Source organism: Gopherus flavomarginatus, chromosome 6 (genome assembly GCF_025201925.1).
Source record: "Gopherus flavomarginatus isolate rGopFla2 chromosome 6, rGopFla2.mat.asm, whole genome shotgun sequence".
Classification (NCBI taxonomy): domain Eukaryota; kingdom Metazoa; phylum Chordata; order Testudines; family Testudinidae; genus Gopherus; species Gopherus flavomarginatus.
This window is the reverse complement of record NC_066622.1, coordinates 71,793,493-71,806,254: the sequence shown is the minus strand read 5'-3', so window position 1 is coordinate 71,806,254 and position 12,762 is coordinate 71,793,493. Positions and strand designations below refer to the sequence as shown.

Sequence of the window (12,762 nt, the reverse complement as noted above, 5' to 3'; positions counted from 1 at the left end):
TTTGCTCGCTGAGGTAAGTGCTCCATTAAAGAACAGAGACCTATGAAGTGCTGCCAAGCCTTCGTCATCATCTCTTCCCACAGAGGAGTGATCTCAGCTATCTTCACTTCCTTCTCTCTGTCTCCCGGCTTCACAGAGAGATCCATCTTGTAGGTGTCCTCCAGGACCTGCCACCTCTGGGAAATGAGCTGCTTCCAGATGACTTCGACTGTTTTCAGAATCTCTTGCTGAACTAGAAATCAAAGAGTTGTCAATGAGGAATGACCTTCTGTTTGAGAATATGAAGTCAGCAGCATAGGAGCCAAAAGTGTCTCTCCGTTACACTGGTGCCAATCTGGAGTGACTCTATTAAAGCCACTGGAGTTACTCTAGATTATCACCCTTTTTGTGCACTATCTGCAAAGGCCTCTTAGCTTTACTACTGACTGCCTTGTGGTAAAACAATAGGACCTTTCTTCCTCCATATTCAACCCCCAAAATACCAGTGGGAATAACAGCTGACCCCATCATGCATTGCTCTGGATAAGCACCTGATCAGCTGTCTGTGGACATTTAACATTTGATGTATAACATTTAAAGCACATACAGGACATTTTTTAATCCTTGAGACAGCGTCAGTAGAAACCCTGGTAGGATGTGAGCCATATATCAGGGACTGTAAAACTGTTGTGACCATTGTGACTGGATGTTCTACATGGAGATGCAGAGCTATTTTGCTGACTCACTCTGGAAACCAGACCAGCTGGATCACAGCCTGAGTATAAAAAATTGAGCATCTCTCTAAGGCAGAGGAGAACTCATGGGAGAGTTTAAAAGTTCAGCAGGGAAAAATCTTAGAAATAGCCAGCTCTACAGGGAAGTCAGGCTAGGGTTTATGTTTGTGGTTATCGAAAAACAACAGGAAACCCCAAAAGAGTGGGGGGGGACAGGGGGAGGATATAGTTTGGACAATAACCTTTGGTGTGAGTAATCTGTGGAGAGCAGAGATAACTTATACCACCTTAAAGAGAAGCTGGAGTAAGTGAGCTAAAATAACCCCTTGTGAAATTTCCTGATATTTAACAAGTGCCAGACCAAGGTAGAAATTGCCGAGTGCCCTGCTCTCCCAGTTGGCTGGGCTGCCAGACTGCTGGTGCCACAAATACTGTCACTTTGCAGGAACAACAGCAGCTGACAGCAGGAGGCTCAGAAATGTCAATTTTAATTAAAAGCTTCATTTCCCAGTGCAGGCCCTTTCCCACTCCTGTGCTGGGAGAGGGGCGACTCGCCGTGGGAGGCTCCGTAAGCTGCTGCGCTGAGCAAAATGAGAGTGGCAGCTCTTTTAAAACAGGGAGCCTTTTAAAGTAAAGTAAATTGCACTGAAAAGCTGCTTCAAATCCCCAGTTCAGCGCAGCAGCCCACGGAGTCAAGTTTCTCCTCTCCCAGCAGAGAGGTGGGAAATGAAGCTTTTAATTAAAATTGGAATATCTGAGCCTCCTGCTGTCAGCTGCCATTGTTTCTGCAAAGTGACAGCATTTGTGGCACCACCAATCTTCACAGGGGCTATGGAAGAGAGAAGGCTTATTGTACCCATTTCACAGATGGGGAAACTGAGGCACAGTGAGACTTCCCAGCCCCACAGCAAATCTCAGGATCAGAACTGGAACTAGGAATGTGGTGATACCAGCACCTACTATCATTCTCTGACCACCACATCACAGCTCCCTCTGTCCTCTGAGGTAGCTGTTACACAGCAAAATATCATGTTATTTCCATTGTTTCATGCAGTGTTGCTGTAGGTGTGCTGGTCCCAAAGTATTAGAGAGACGCCTTGTCTTTCCTATTTCCAAGTACTTATCTAAGTTGCTTGGAAGGTCTCTTTAGACCTGCTCCTTGTCGTGCTCCTCTGGGGCAGTGAATTCCTTGGGTCATACGTTACCATTGCCTGGAGCAGGCTGACTGTCTCCTCTCTCCTTTTCCTCTTCACTCGGGGCCAGGAAAATTTGGCGATAGGAAGCCAGTGTTGGTTTTGCATCCACACCAAACCCTTCTGGATAGCTGGAGAAAACAGAACAACAGGTGGCACGAGAAACACAGACACCTTCAGCATCCCATCAACACGAGGAAAATGAACACTGCACACTCCAGGGATTTCCACCTAACCTCTTTACTCAAAAGCCAATATTCCCCAACCTCTGTATATACAATAATCAGAGCCCACAGCACTTTCTATTTGTAGCTCTCAAAGCACTTTACAATGGAGGTTAATAGCATCAGCCTAATTTTACAGAGGGGAAACTGAGGCACATAAAGGCACAGTGATTGGACCAACATCACCTAGCATGCTAATGGCTAAGCTGGGAATAGATCCCAGATCCCCCCAAAGTCCCAGTCCAGTGCGCTACCCATTAGGCCACATTGCCTCCCGTCCTGTACTTAAGGCAGGAGGCACAATCACTACAGAGCCACAACTGAGCTTCTGATGACTGATAATGGCCCAATAGTGTTTGCCACCATCACACTGATCGATCTCTCTTGTGAGCTATATACTCTTTTCCCCCACCCTTCATCTGTCCTGTCGATTTAGACTGTCAGCTCTTTGCAGCAAGGACTGGCTACTGCTCTGTGTCTGTACAGCACCTAGCACAATGGGTCCCTGCTCTTGGTTGATCCATAGCGAAGACCTAGTAAATATGGTTGACAATAGTCCTGAGTGCTGAGACCATAACAAACAAGCCTTTGGGTTAAAAAAAGAACTAGATAAATTCATGGAGGATAGGTCCATCAATGGCTATTAGCCAGGATGGGCAGGGATGGTATCCCTAGCCTCTGTTTGCCAGAAGCTGGGAATGGGCAACAGGGGATGGATCACTTGATGATTACGTGCTCTGTTCATTCCCTCTGGGGCACCTGGCATTGGCTGCTGTTGGAAGACAGGATACTGGGCTAAATGGATCTTTGGTTTCACCCAGCATGACCGTTCTTATGTTCATAAACTTTTTTGGAGTGAGTTTACCACAGTACGGAGTAGGAGGAGGCAGGAAATTCAGAGGTAAGGTGATAGTTAAAAGAAATCCAACCGTGGTAAGGTAAGAAATGGACAGTTAATGCATATGTATCAGAGGGGTAACTGTGTTAGTTTGGATCTGTGAAAACAGCAAAGAATCCTGTGACACCTTATAGACTAACAGATGTTTTGGAGCATGAGCTTTCGTGGGTGAATACCCACGTCGTCAGATGCATGTAGTGGAAATTTCCAGGGGCAGGCATATATATGCAAGCAAGCTAGAGATAACGAGGTTAGTTCAATCAAGGAGGATGAGGTCCTGTTCTAGCAGTTGAGGTGTGAAAACCAAGGGAGGAGAAACTGGTTTTGTAGTTGGCAAGCCATTCACAGTCTTTGTTTAATCCTGAGCTGATGGTGTCAAATTTGCAGATGAACTGAAGCTCAGCAGTTTCTCTTTGAAGTCTGGTCCTGAAGTTTTTTTGCTGCAGGATGGCCACCTTAAGGTCTGCTATAGTATGGCCAGGGAGGTTGAAGAGTTCTCCTACAGGTTTTTGTATATTGCCATTCCTAATATCTGATTTGTGTCCATTTATCCTTTTCCATAGAGACTGTCCAGTTTGGCCGATGTACATAGCAGAGGGGCATTGCTGGCATATGATGGTATATATTACATTGATGGACATGCAGGTGAATGAACCGGTGATGGTGTGGCTGATCTGGTTAGGTCCTGTGATGGTGTCGCTGGTGTAGATATGTGGGCAGAGTTGGCATCGAGGTTTGTTGCATGGATTGGTTCCTGAGCTAGAGTTACTATGGTGCGGTGTGCAGTTACTGGTGAGAATATGTTTCAGGTTGGCAGGTTGTCTGTGGGCGAAGACTGGCCTGCCACCCAAGGCCTGTGAAAGTGTGGGATCATTTTCCAGGATGGGTTGCAGATCCCTGATGATGCGTTGGAGGCGTTTTAGCTGGGGACTGTATGTGATGGCCAGTGGAGTCCTGTTGGTTTCTTTCTTGGGTTTGTCTTGCAGTAGGAGGCTTCTGGGTACATGTCTGGCTCTGCTGATCTGTTTCCTTATTTCCTCGTGTGGGTATTGTAGTTATGAGAATGCTTGGTGGAGATTTTGTAGGTGTTGGTCTCTGTCTGAGGGATTAGAGCAGATGCGGTTGTACCTCAGTGCTTGCCTGTAGACAATGGATCGTGTGATGTGCCCGGGATGGAAGCTGGAGGCATGAAGGTAGGCATAGCGGTCGGTAGGTTTTCGGTATAGGGTGGTGTTAATGTGGCCATCACTTATTTGCACCGTGGTGTCTAGGAAGGGGACCTCTTGTGTAGATTGGTCCAGGCTGAGGCTGATGGTGGGGTAGAAGCTGTTGAAATCGTGGTGGATATGAACAACCTTAACTCTGCCTTGCAGTGATGCCATAAACAGAAGACTAATGGGGAAAAAATTTGATCTGTCTAAAAATCAATTGAATTTAATGTGAGTCCACAAACACTACAATGCCCCAATCATAGTGGTATGTTATTGGATGGCATCACTACAGGACTTAAGTCTGTTTTGGTGCCTTATGTAGGCATTTTTTACACTTAAAAGTAAACCAAAGATGTGAAGGTAACAGTAACCCTGAATTTCCTGGGTTTGTTGGGCTGGTTTTAGGATAATAGCAGTGTTGTTATAATGTTTTTTACCTTTACATTACTGCTACATACTCTCAACCTTAACTCCATTTTAACAGTTTTTGTCTAGGAATTATCAAATTAGAATAAGAACAAAAACAGATCTGGAAAAGCCATGTAGAAAAGTGGCTCACCTCAAATGTTCTGTTGTTTCACTGGATTCAGTTTATATGGGATACATTAAATGGCTTCCTAAACCTCTACAGAGCATAGAAAGTGACTAGGTCTAGCACCATTCTGATGAATAAAGAAATGCCAAGCACTTGCTTCTTTTGCCACAAAGACTCTAAAGTTACTCTGCAAGTAAAGTCAGTAAGAATTCCTTGGGTACATCACCTGTGAGAAAAGTCAACATGCTGGAGGAAGGATTCCTAGCACTGCTGAAGTCATCACCCAAACTCCCAATGATTTCAACAGAGTCAGGACTTCATCCCTGGTGTCCAAGAAGCAATAATAATAGCAATGCACTGAGAGATTCTTTAAAAGACTCACGCATTGGCTTTATTTGCTTTAATCTAGCAGCACAGGTACTGCCATGCTGGAGCAGAATGGTCCATCTGAGTCCTCAGTCTCCAAAATTAACCAGTAACAGATGCCCCCAGAGAACGGCCACCTCCATGCACATATAATGCATCTGAATAATAGTATTATATCATGGGGAGAAACGATTTCCAGACTCCCATCTGGTGAGGAGTTCATAGGTCAATCCCAGTAAAATCAATCCAAGATCATGCAACTGCAACTGTTTTTCTCAACAGCAGAGGCCGATTGCAATCTGAACATTGCTGGGAAGGCACAGCGATGCATAAAAATGCTCATAAAAATCCAATTCACAGTAGCAATTAAAGAATCTCTGTTATACACTCTACAGGGTAGTCCCTGTTTGCCCTTAGGAGCTTTCACCGATTTCTCAGTTATCTAATCCTGTTTTGCCTACTAAACAATTGCTTCAATAATATCCTGCAGCAGTGAGCTCCTCAGGTTAACAGTATGTTTGGGGGGGAGGGCATTTCCTTTCATCTGGCTTTTGTTGTGGTGCCTTTAAATTCCATTCATACCTCCTGAGGCCTTTCTGTGTGCAGAATTCTTGAGGATGGAATCACTGCAGCTGTCTGCTTTTCTGCACTTCACAAGCAGCAGCACGATCTAATGGTCAGAGCGAGGGATGAGTCAGGACAAGGACTCACTCTATGACCAGGAGCATCTCTGTGCATATTTCTCACCCATCACAGGAGTGGCAATGCATTGGCACCATTGTAAATGTGCTTTGAGTTGCTTAGGGGTAGGGTGCTGCAATGGTGCCTAGTTTCACAGCATATAGAAATGAAAGAGGAGCACTGATTAGTTTCTCTGTTATTCCTAGAATTCCTTCTTTTTGTTCTGCCTTGCCTGCCTCCTTTACAGAGATCGTACTCAGTAATGATTCCCCCCCACTTCATTTTTGCTTTCTGGAGAATTTCATGTAGCAGCAGAAAACAATCCAAGCACAAAACATCATAAGTAGGGAAGAACAAAGCATTTGCATGAAATAGGAACCAGCCATGACCTTCCCCAGATACAAGTGACATCCACACATGCTCTTTTGTGTTGTTGTTGTCGTCAAGGTTAGAAGGTTCAGAAATGATCTGCTCATTCATTTTTCATTTGCATGTTTCTCTCTGCTATAAGCCTACCCTGATCACCTCTGAAGTGGCCTCAGATCTGAATGTTGTAGTTGACCCCTACACCTATTTCCCCACAAAGCTGTTCATTAGTTTATAATGAAAGTTGCTACCCACGTTACAAAAGAAGACATGCCATTACCAGAAACCCAGTGACCACTGCGGAAAACGCGCACAAAGATTACACCAACAATGCCAACTGCTAGTTTTCCCACTCACCAAACAGGAAAAATCCTCATAGGTCAACTCCCAATGAACCCAAACTGCCCTGCAACAAAACATTCCCTGACAACTTCAAAACCCGCACCAACACTGGTCAGCCATCCCATAAGACTTCTCACAAAGTCTGATCCTGCACCCATTGAAACCAATGACAAGACTCCCAGTGAATTCAATGGGTGTAGGACCTTGTCCACAAAAAACACATCCCTAGATTTGGAGGCATAGTTGAAGTCTGGAAACATACTTGCAGACTAGGCCCCGGTTTAGTCTCTGCAATTGCATGTTCTGGCCTCAGCTGGAAGGGGCAGTGCCAACACACCATAGGAAAGCTTATTCCTGTGAGATTCTAGACTGGGTTAGGCAACCTATGGCACGCGTGCCAATTTTCAGTGGCACTCACACTGCCCGGGTCCTGGCCACCAGTCTGGGGGCCTCTGCATTTTAATTTAATTTTAAATGAAGCTTCTTAAACATTTTAAAAACCTTATTTACTTTACATACAACAATAGTTTCGTTATATATTATAGACTTATAGAATGAGACCTTCTAAAAACATTAAAATGTATTACTGGCAGGCAAAATCTTAAATTACAGTGAATAAATGAAGACTCAGCACACCACTTCTGAAAGGTTGCCGAACCCTGTTCTAGACCAAGTTCTGAACCATCAGAGGTTTTAGACGGGTCAGATAAAAATCAGATCAGTTGGGTGTTTTCTGGAGGTTTACTCAATCACTTTTCAAAACAACAAATGGAAATCAAGAGTTCCATTGCTAATAGCTGGTGCTCCTCATTATACATACCACTGTATATATTTTTAGACAACAACACCGTAGCAATATAAATGGTAGAAGTTGTTCCATCAAAATGTATTTTTAATGGGAAAACAAGTTTTTGACTACACAGAATTTTTCACAAAAACATGCCATTTTCAAGTAAACACTTTCAGGTGCTCGTAAAACTATTGACATTTTACAATATTTTTTGTCTTGTTGAAACTGAAATTTAGAAAAGTTGTTTTATGTTTTTGTCAAAAACTTTAATGAGGAAAAAATCCCACATGCCGCTCAATTTAGTAATTTTAATGGGAGCAAACCAGGAAGGAACTGTGCACCAATGCAAGCAATTACACATGTAGTACCAGTCTATTAGATTGGGCCAGAGATTTGTTAGGCTGTAGTACATCCTAAATCTCAGATCCTGCAAGGCACTGAGCGCTCTCAACTTCCACTGTTCAGAGCCTTTGGCACCATGACCTTGAAAAGAGTATATGAAATCTTTCCTCTTCTGTGTGCACCACCCACTGCAATAAACATCAGGAGAGAAAGTTAATCAGAAGTCACACCGAGTGTAGTGCATGTACCTCCCAGAGCTCAGCTGACACAGACAGTGCATAAGGCAGATGGTGAAGCTAATATTTGAGTTGTAAGTTGCAAAGATGATGTCCCACTGTTCCTGCAGGGTGTGGAGGGTGTTCAGGAGACTCAGCTGTTCAGGCAGTGATTGCTGTGGCCTGGACAGACAATACAGGATGGCTCGGTTTAAACTGCTGTACAGGGTGCTGATGACAGTTTCCTTTTGGGAAAAGGTGTTCTCCATGACCTGTTAAAACACAGCAAAGCATGATCTGGCACATGACTGGTACAAGACCTTGTCCCTTCCATTTCACCTCTCCCACTTGGGCTTCTGTACAGTCATTCCACCATGACGTCCCCTATGATCTATGGGACAAAACCATTCCCCAGAGTTACAACAAGGATAAATCTGGCCCTGTTAAAGAGGAAGCCTTTAAACACTGACATGTTCATTGTCTCTCAAGGTGACTATTTATCTTTGTGGGGTGAAGGAGGGTCTTAAAAAGTGGAATTTTCAAAAGCACCCAAGTGACTCAGGAGTAAAATTCCCAGGGTCCTTCAATGGAACTTGTGCTCCTCAGGCACTCCTGAAAATTGCTCCCACTATTCATTGATTCATAGGCAACAATTAGAGGTGAATCAAAGTGAGTCTAAGCTGTTGCAGGTAACAACTTGTCCTGGCTACCTCGGCACATAAGTTACCCCAGCACAGATGTTTTGAGAGGTAGGCTCAGACCCAGTTACTACCGTGTAACTTATTCTCCCATGCACATTAATTCTTGTTTAGTCTGAGGACCAACTTCAGCCTGGTCCTTACACAGAGGTGCAGTGAGTTAGGCAGCATGGGAGCCTTTCCCCTTGTGCAGCCCACATAATATCCAGGCAGGCTTGCAGCCCCAGCACTCTGGGGAAACACAGTTCCCTCCTTATTCCTCTGGATCTTGAAGCAGCCCACAAGGGGCAGATAGGAGGTCATTTCCTGATGCACCACCCGGTGGCGCTAACCCAAAGGGCATGCCATTTCATCCATCCGGGAGCACTATGCAACTAGCTCCATATTATTATTATTATATATTTGTTGCTGCTATTTTGGCACTGTGCAAGAGACAGAAATAAAGATAGTCTCGTCTAGTTTGCCAAAACTTTCCACTGCAGAGCAACAGTAACTAGCTGTGTTATACACAGTGCAACTTCAAAGCACTCTAACCTTCTGGTGTGCATGGCTGGGATTTCCTGACTGAACAGCCTACCGAGAGAGCTCTGGAGCGAGGGATCAGTGTCAAAGAGAAAACAAGCATCTCAAGGAAGAGAAATGAAATCCCAGCTGAAATAGGATCAATGAATCCTCAAGCTGGTTTGGGGTAGATTTTCCAAAGCCATAAGCACCTGCATCAAGGGCCAGGTTGTCAATAAAAACTCAGCTTGCCAGGCACTGAGCACTTTGGAAAAATCTGTGGCTAAATGGCAACTAGGCTCTTTGGAAATCTGGCTGAGCTCTGGAAAATCTTGCCCATATTAGCTGGATTAAATGCCAAGTAGGATGCATAAATAATTTTTTTAAGTCCACTCCTAGTCCATTCCTTATACTTTCAAAAAAGAGACGCTGACAAGTATTGGCAAAAAGAACAGGAGTACTTGTGGCACCTTAGAGACTAACAAATTTATATGAGCATAAGCTTTCGCAGGCTACAGCCCACTTCATCGGATGCATAGAATGGAACATATAGTAAAGAGATATATATGTACACATACAGTGAACATGAAAAGGTGGGAGTTGTCCTACCAACTCTAAGAGACTAATTAATTAAGAGAAAAAACTTTTGTAGTGATTATCAAGATAGTCCATTAAAGACAGTTTGGTTTACCATTCTGATACTTTGACTTTTCTTTACTTGCAACACACAGTCTTAGAAAGTTAACAATAAAATGCCTGTGCCCAGCAATTTTGTGTTTCCTCATTTATCCAACTTTATTGGTCTTCACTGAAGGGGATAGGGGGCAGGGGGAGAACAGATTGCCACACCTGAACCATTCTTTTCAGATGACAAATCTGAAGAACTGTTCCAGACTGAAGTGTCAATAGAGGTGGATTTAGAACAAACTGACAAAATAAACAGTTATAAGTCCCCAGGACCAGATGGAATTCACTCACGACTTTTGAAGGAACTCACATATGAAGTTGCAGAACTACTAACTGTGGTAGTAACCTGTCACTTTAATCAGCTTCTGTACCAAATGACAGGAGGGTAGCTAATGTGACACAAATTTTTAAAAAGGGCTTCAGAGGTGATCCTGGCAATTATAGGCAGGGAAGCCTGACTTCAGGACCAGGCAAATTGGTTGAACTCTAGTGAAGAACATAGATAAACACGATAGAGTGGGGAAGAGTCAGCACAGCTTTTGTAAAGGGAAGTCACGGCTCACCAATCTATTACAATTATTTGAGGGTGTCAACAAGCAGATGGACAAGGGTGATCCAGTGGACATAGTGTACTTGGACTTTCAGAAAGCCTTTGACAAGGTCCCTCACCAAAGGCTCTTCAGCAAAGTAAACAGTCATGGGATAAGAGGGAAGGTCCTCTCCTGGATCAGTAACCAGTTCAAAAATAGGAACAAAGAGTAGGAATAAATGGCCAGTTTTCACAATGGAGAGAGGTAAATAGTGCAAGGCCCCAAGGAGCTATACTGGGACCTGTGCTGTTCAACATATTCAGACATGATCTGCAAACAGGGGTAAACAGCGAGGGGGCAACATTTGCATATGATACAAAATTACTCAAGGTAGTTAAAGTCCAAAGTTGACTGTGAGGTGTTGCAAAGGGATTTCACAAAACTGAGTGACTGAAAAAAAAATGGCAGATGAAATTCAATGTTGATAATGCAGAGTAAAGCACATTGAAAAAAACAGTCCAAACTACACATACAAAATGATGAGGTCTAAATTAGCTGTTATTTGTGGACAGTCTTCTGAAAACATCCACACATGTGCAGCAGCAGCCAAAAAAAGCTAACAGAAATGTTAGGAACCATTTGGAAAGGGACAGACAAAACAGAAAATATCATAATGCCACTATATAAATCCAGGGTATGCCTACACCTTGAATACTGTGTGTAGTTCTGGTTGCCCCATTGAAAAAAAAAGGTATATTAGAGTTGGAAAAGGTGCAAAGAAGGGCTATCAAAATGATTAGGCGTATGGAACAGCTTCCATATGAAGAGAGATTAAAAAGACTGGGACTGGGCATCTTAGAAAAGAGAAAAGGAAGGTGGGAAGATGATAGAGGTCTATACAAATCACAAATGGTGTGGAGAAAGTGAACAGGAAGTTGTCATTTACTCCTTCTCATAAAGCAAGAACTAGGGGGTCACCTGATGAAATTAATAGGCAGCAGGTTTAACACACAGAAAAGGAAGTATTTCTTCACACAATGCCTAGTCAACCATGGTACTTGTTGCCAGCAAATGTTGTGAAGGCCACTGGTTTCAAAAAAGAACTAGATAAGTTCATGGAGGATGGATCCCTCAATGGCTATTAGCCAAGATGGTCAGAGATACAACCCCATGCTCCGGGTGTTCCTAAGCCTCTGACTGCTAGATGCTGGTACTGGATGACCAGGACCGGCTCTAGGCACCAGCAAAGCAAACATGTGCTTGGGGCAGCACAATTCCAGGGGCGGCAGTCTGGCCCATTTTTTTGGCTTGGGCAGGTGTGCTGTCAGAGCTTTTTTTTCACATCCTCAGTTCCATACCTTCTGTCTCTCCATGCCTTGGTTCCATCTGTACAATGGAGATAAAAGCACTGTCTTGTTATGGACTGGGACATAGGCTGTCTTGCCTAGTGGGCAGAGCAGGAGTCAGGCCTAGTGGGCCGAGCAGGCATCCAGGGTGAGGAACAAAGCCAAGGGTCAGCAACAGAGTCTGCTGCCAGTTACCAGAGCCAGGGGCCAAGCTAGAGTCAGAACCAGTAATCGAAGCTAAGGACCAGAACTGAGGTCAGATACCAAGTGCCAGAGTCAGGGTCAGAAGGTGGAGGCCAGGGTCAGAGCCAAGACTGGTCACTGACAACTGAAGGTGAGGTATAAGAGCAGGAACTGGAGGAGAGGGAAGGATCAAGCATGAAGCAGGAACACGGTGGGAAGAGGAGCAGAGAAAGAGACAGGCACAAGCAGGATCCACTGCAGCCACATCAGGAAACCACCTTGTTGCTCAGACAAGCTTCCTGTGCCGCCTCCTGGCTTAAATAGCATAGTTGGACCAATCAATGGAGCCAGGAGATCCTCCAATCAGAGCTCCTGTGGGGCATGCCTTGGCTGGGGCTATAGTGCAAGTAGCTTGTCAGCCCAACAGACTTCAGTAGGCATTGAGCAGAGGTCAGGATACAGCAGCTGTCAGGGGTGGGTGGGTCTTAGGCCTCTGTTCAAGACCAAGGACATCGCATCTCTCACCTCACATTAGAGAAGATGAGCTGCTCAGATACTAGAGTAAGGGAGGCCAGATAATTATTGAAGCTAGATTCACATGTTATACGGCTCTAAAGTTCTTAGGCAGTAAGCTGTTTCAGGCAGTTACTGTGGGACCCTGGTCCATATCTGGAGCTCTGTGGTGGCACAGTAACACAAATTATCATAATAAAAAGGGGACCATTCTTTGACTTTTTTTAAAAAAATTGCTCAGTGACAAAGGGTTGGATTTTTGTAAAGATATTTTGAAACCTGAGGGTCAACAAGTGAGATGGTGTGTTACCCGGGGCAGGAACTGTGGTAGTATGGGTGAGTCTGTACCATGGGGCTCTGATCCTTAACTGAGGCCAGTGCAATATAAGCAACGATGATGAGAAGCCAGTGGATCATGCCCTTTGTGT

General features: G+C 44.3%; 1 protein-coding gene across 4 annotated transcripts in view; it reads right to left on the bottom strand.

Annotated features, from left to right (window-relative positions):
- The window catches only part of WDFY4 (WDFY family member 4), a 257,556-nt gene that overhangs the window by 120,879 nt on the left and 123,915 nt on the right, over positions 1–12,762 (bottom strand). For all 4 annotated transcript variants that reach the window (XM_050959877.1, XM_050959876.1, XM_050959875.1 and 1 more), the window contains 3 exons: positions 7,910–8,148; positions 1,919–2,037; positions 41–232 (listed from right to left, as the gene is read on the bottom strand). In XM_050959877.1, the coding sequence (XP_050815834.1) occupies positions 41–232; positions 1,919–2,037; positions 7,910–8,148 (550 nt within the window). The remainder of the gene's footprint in view (positions 1–40; positions 233–1,918; positions 2,038–7,909; positions 8,149–12,762) is intronic.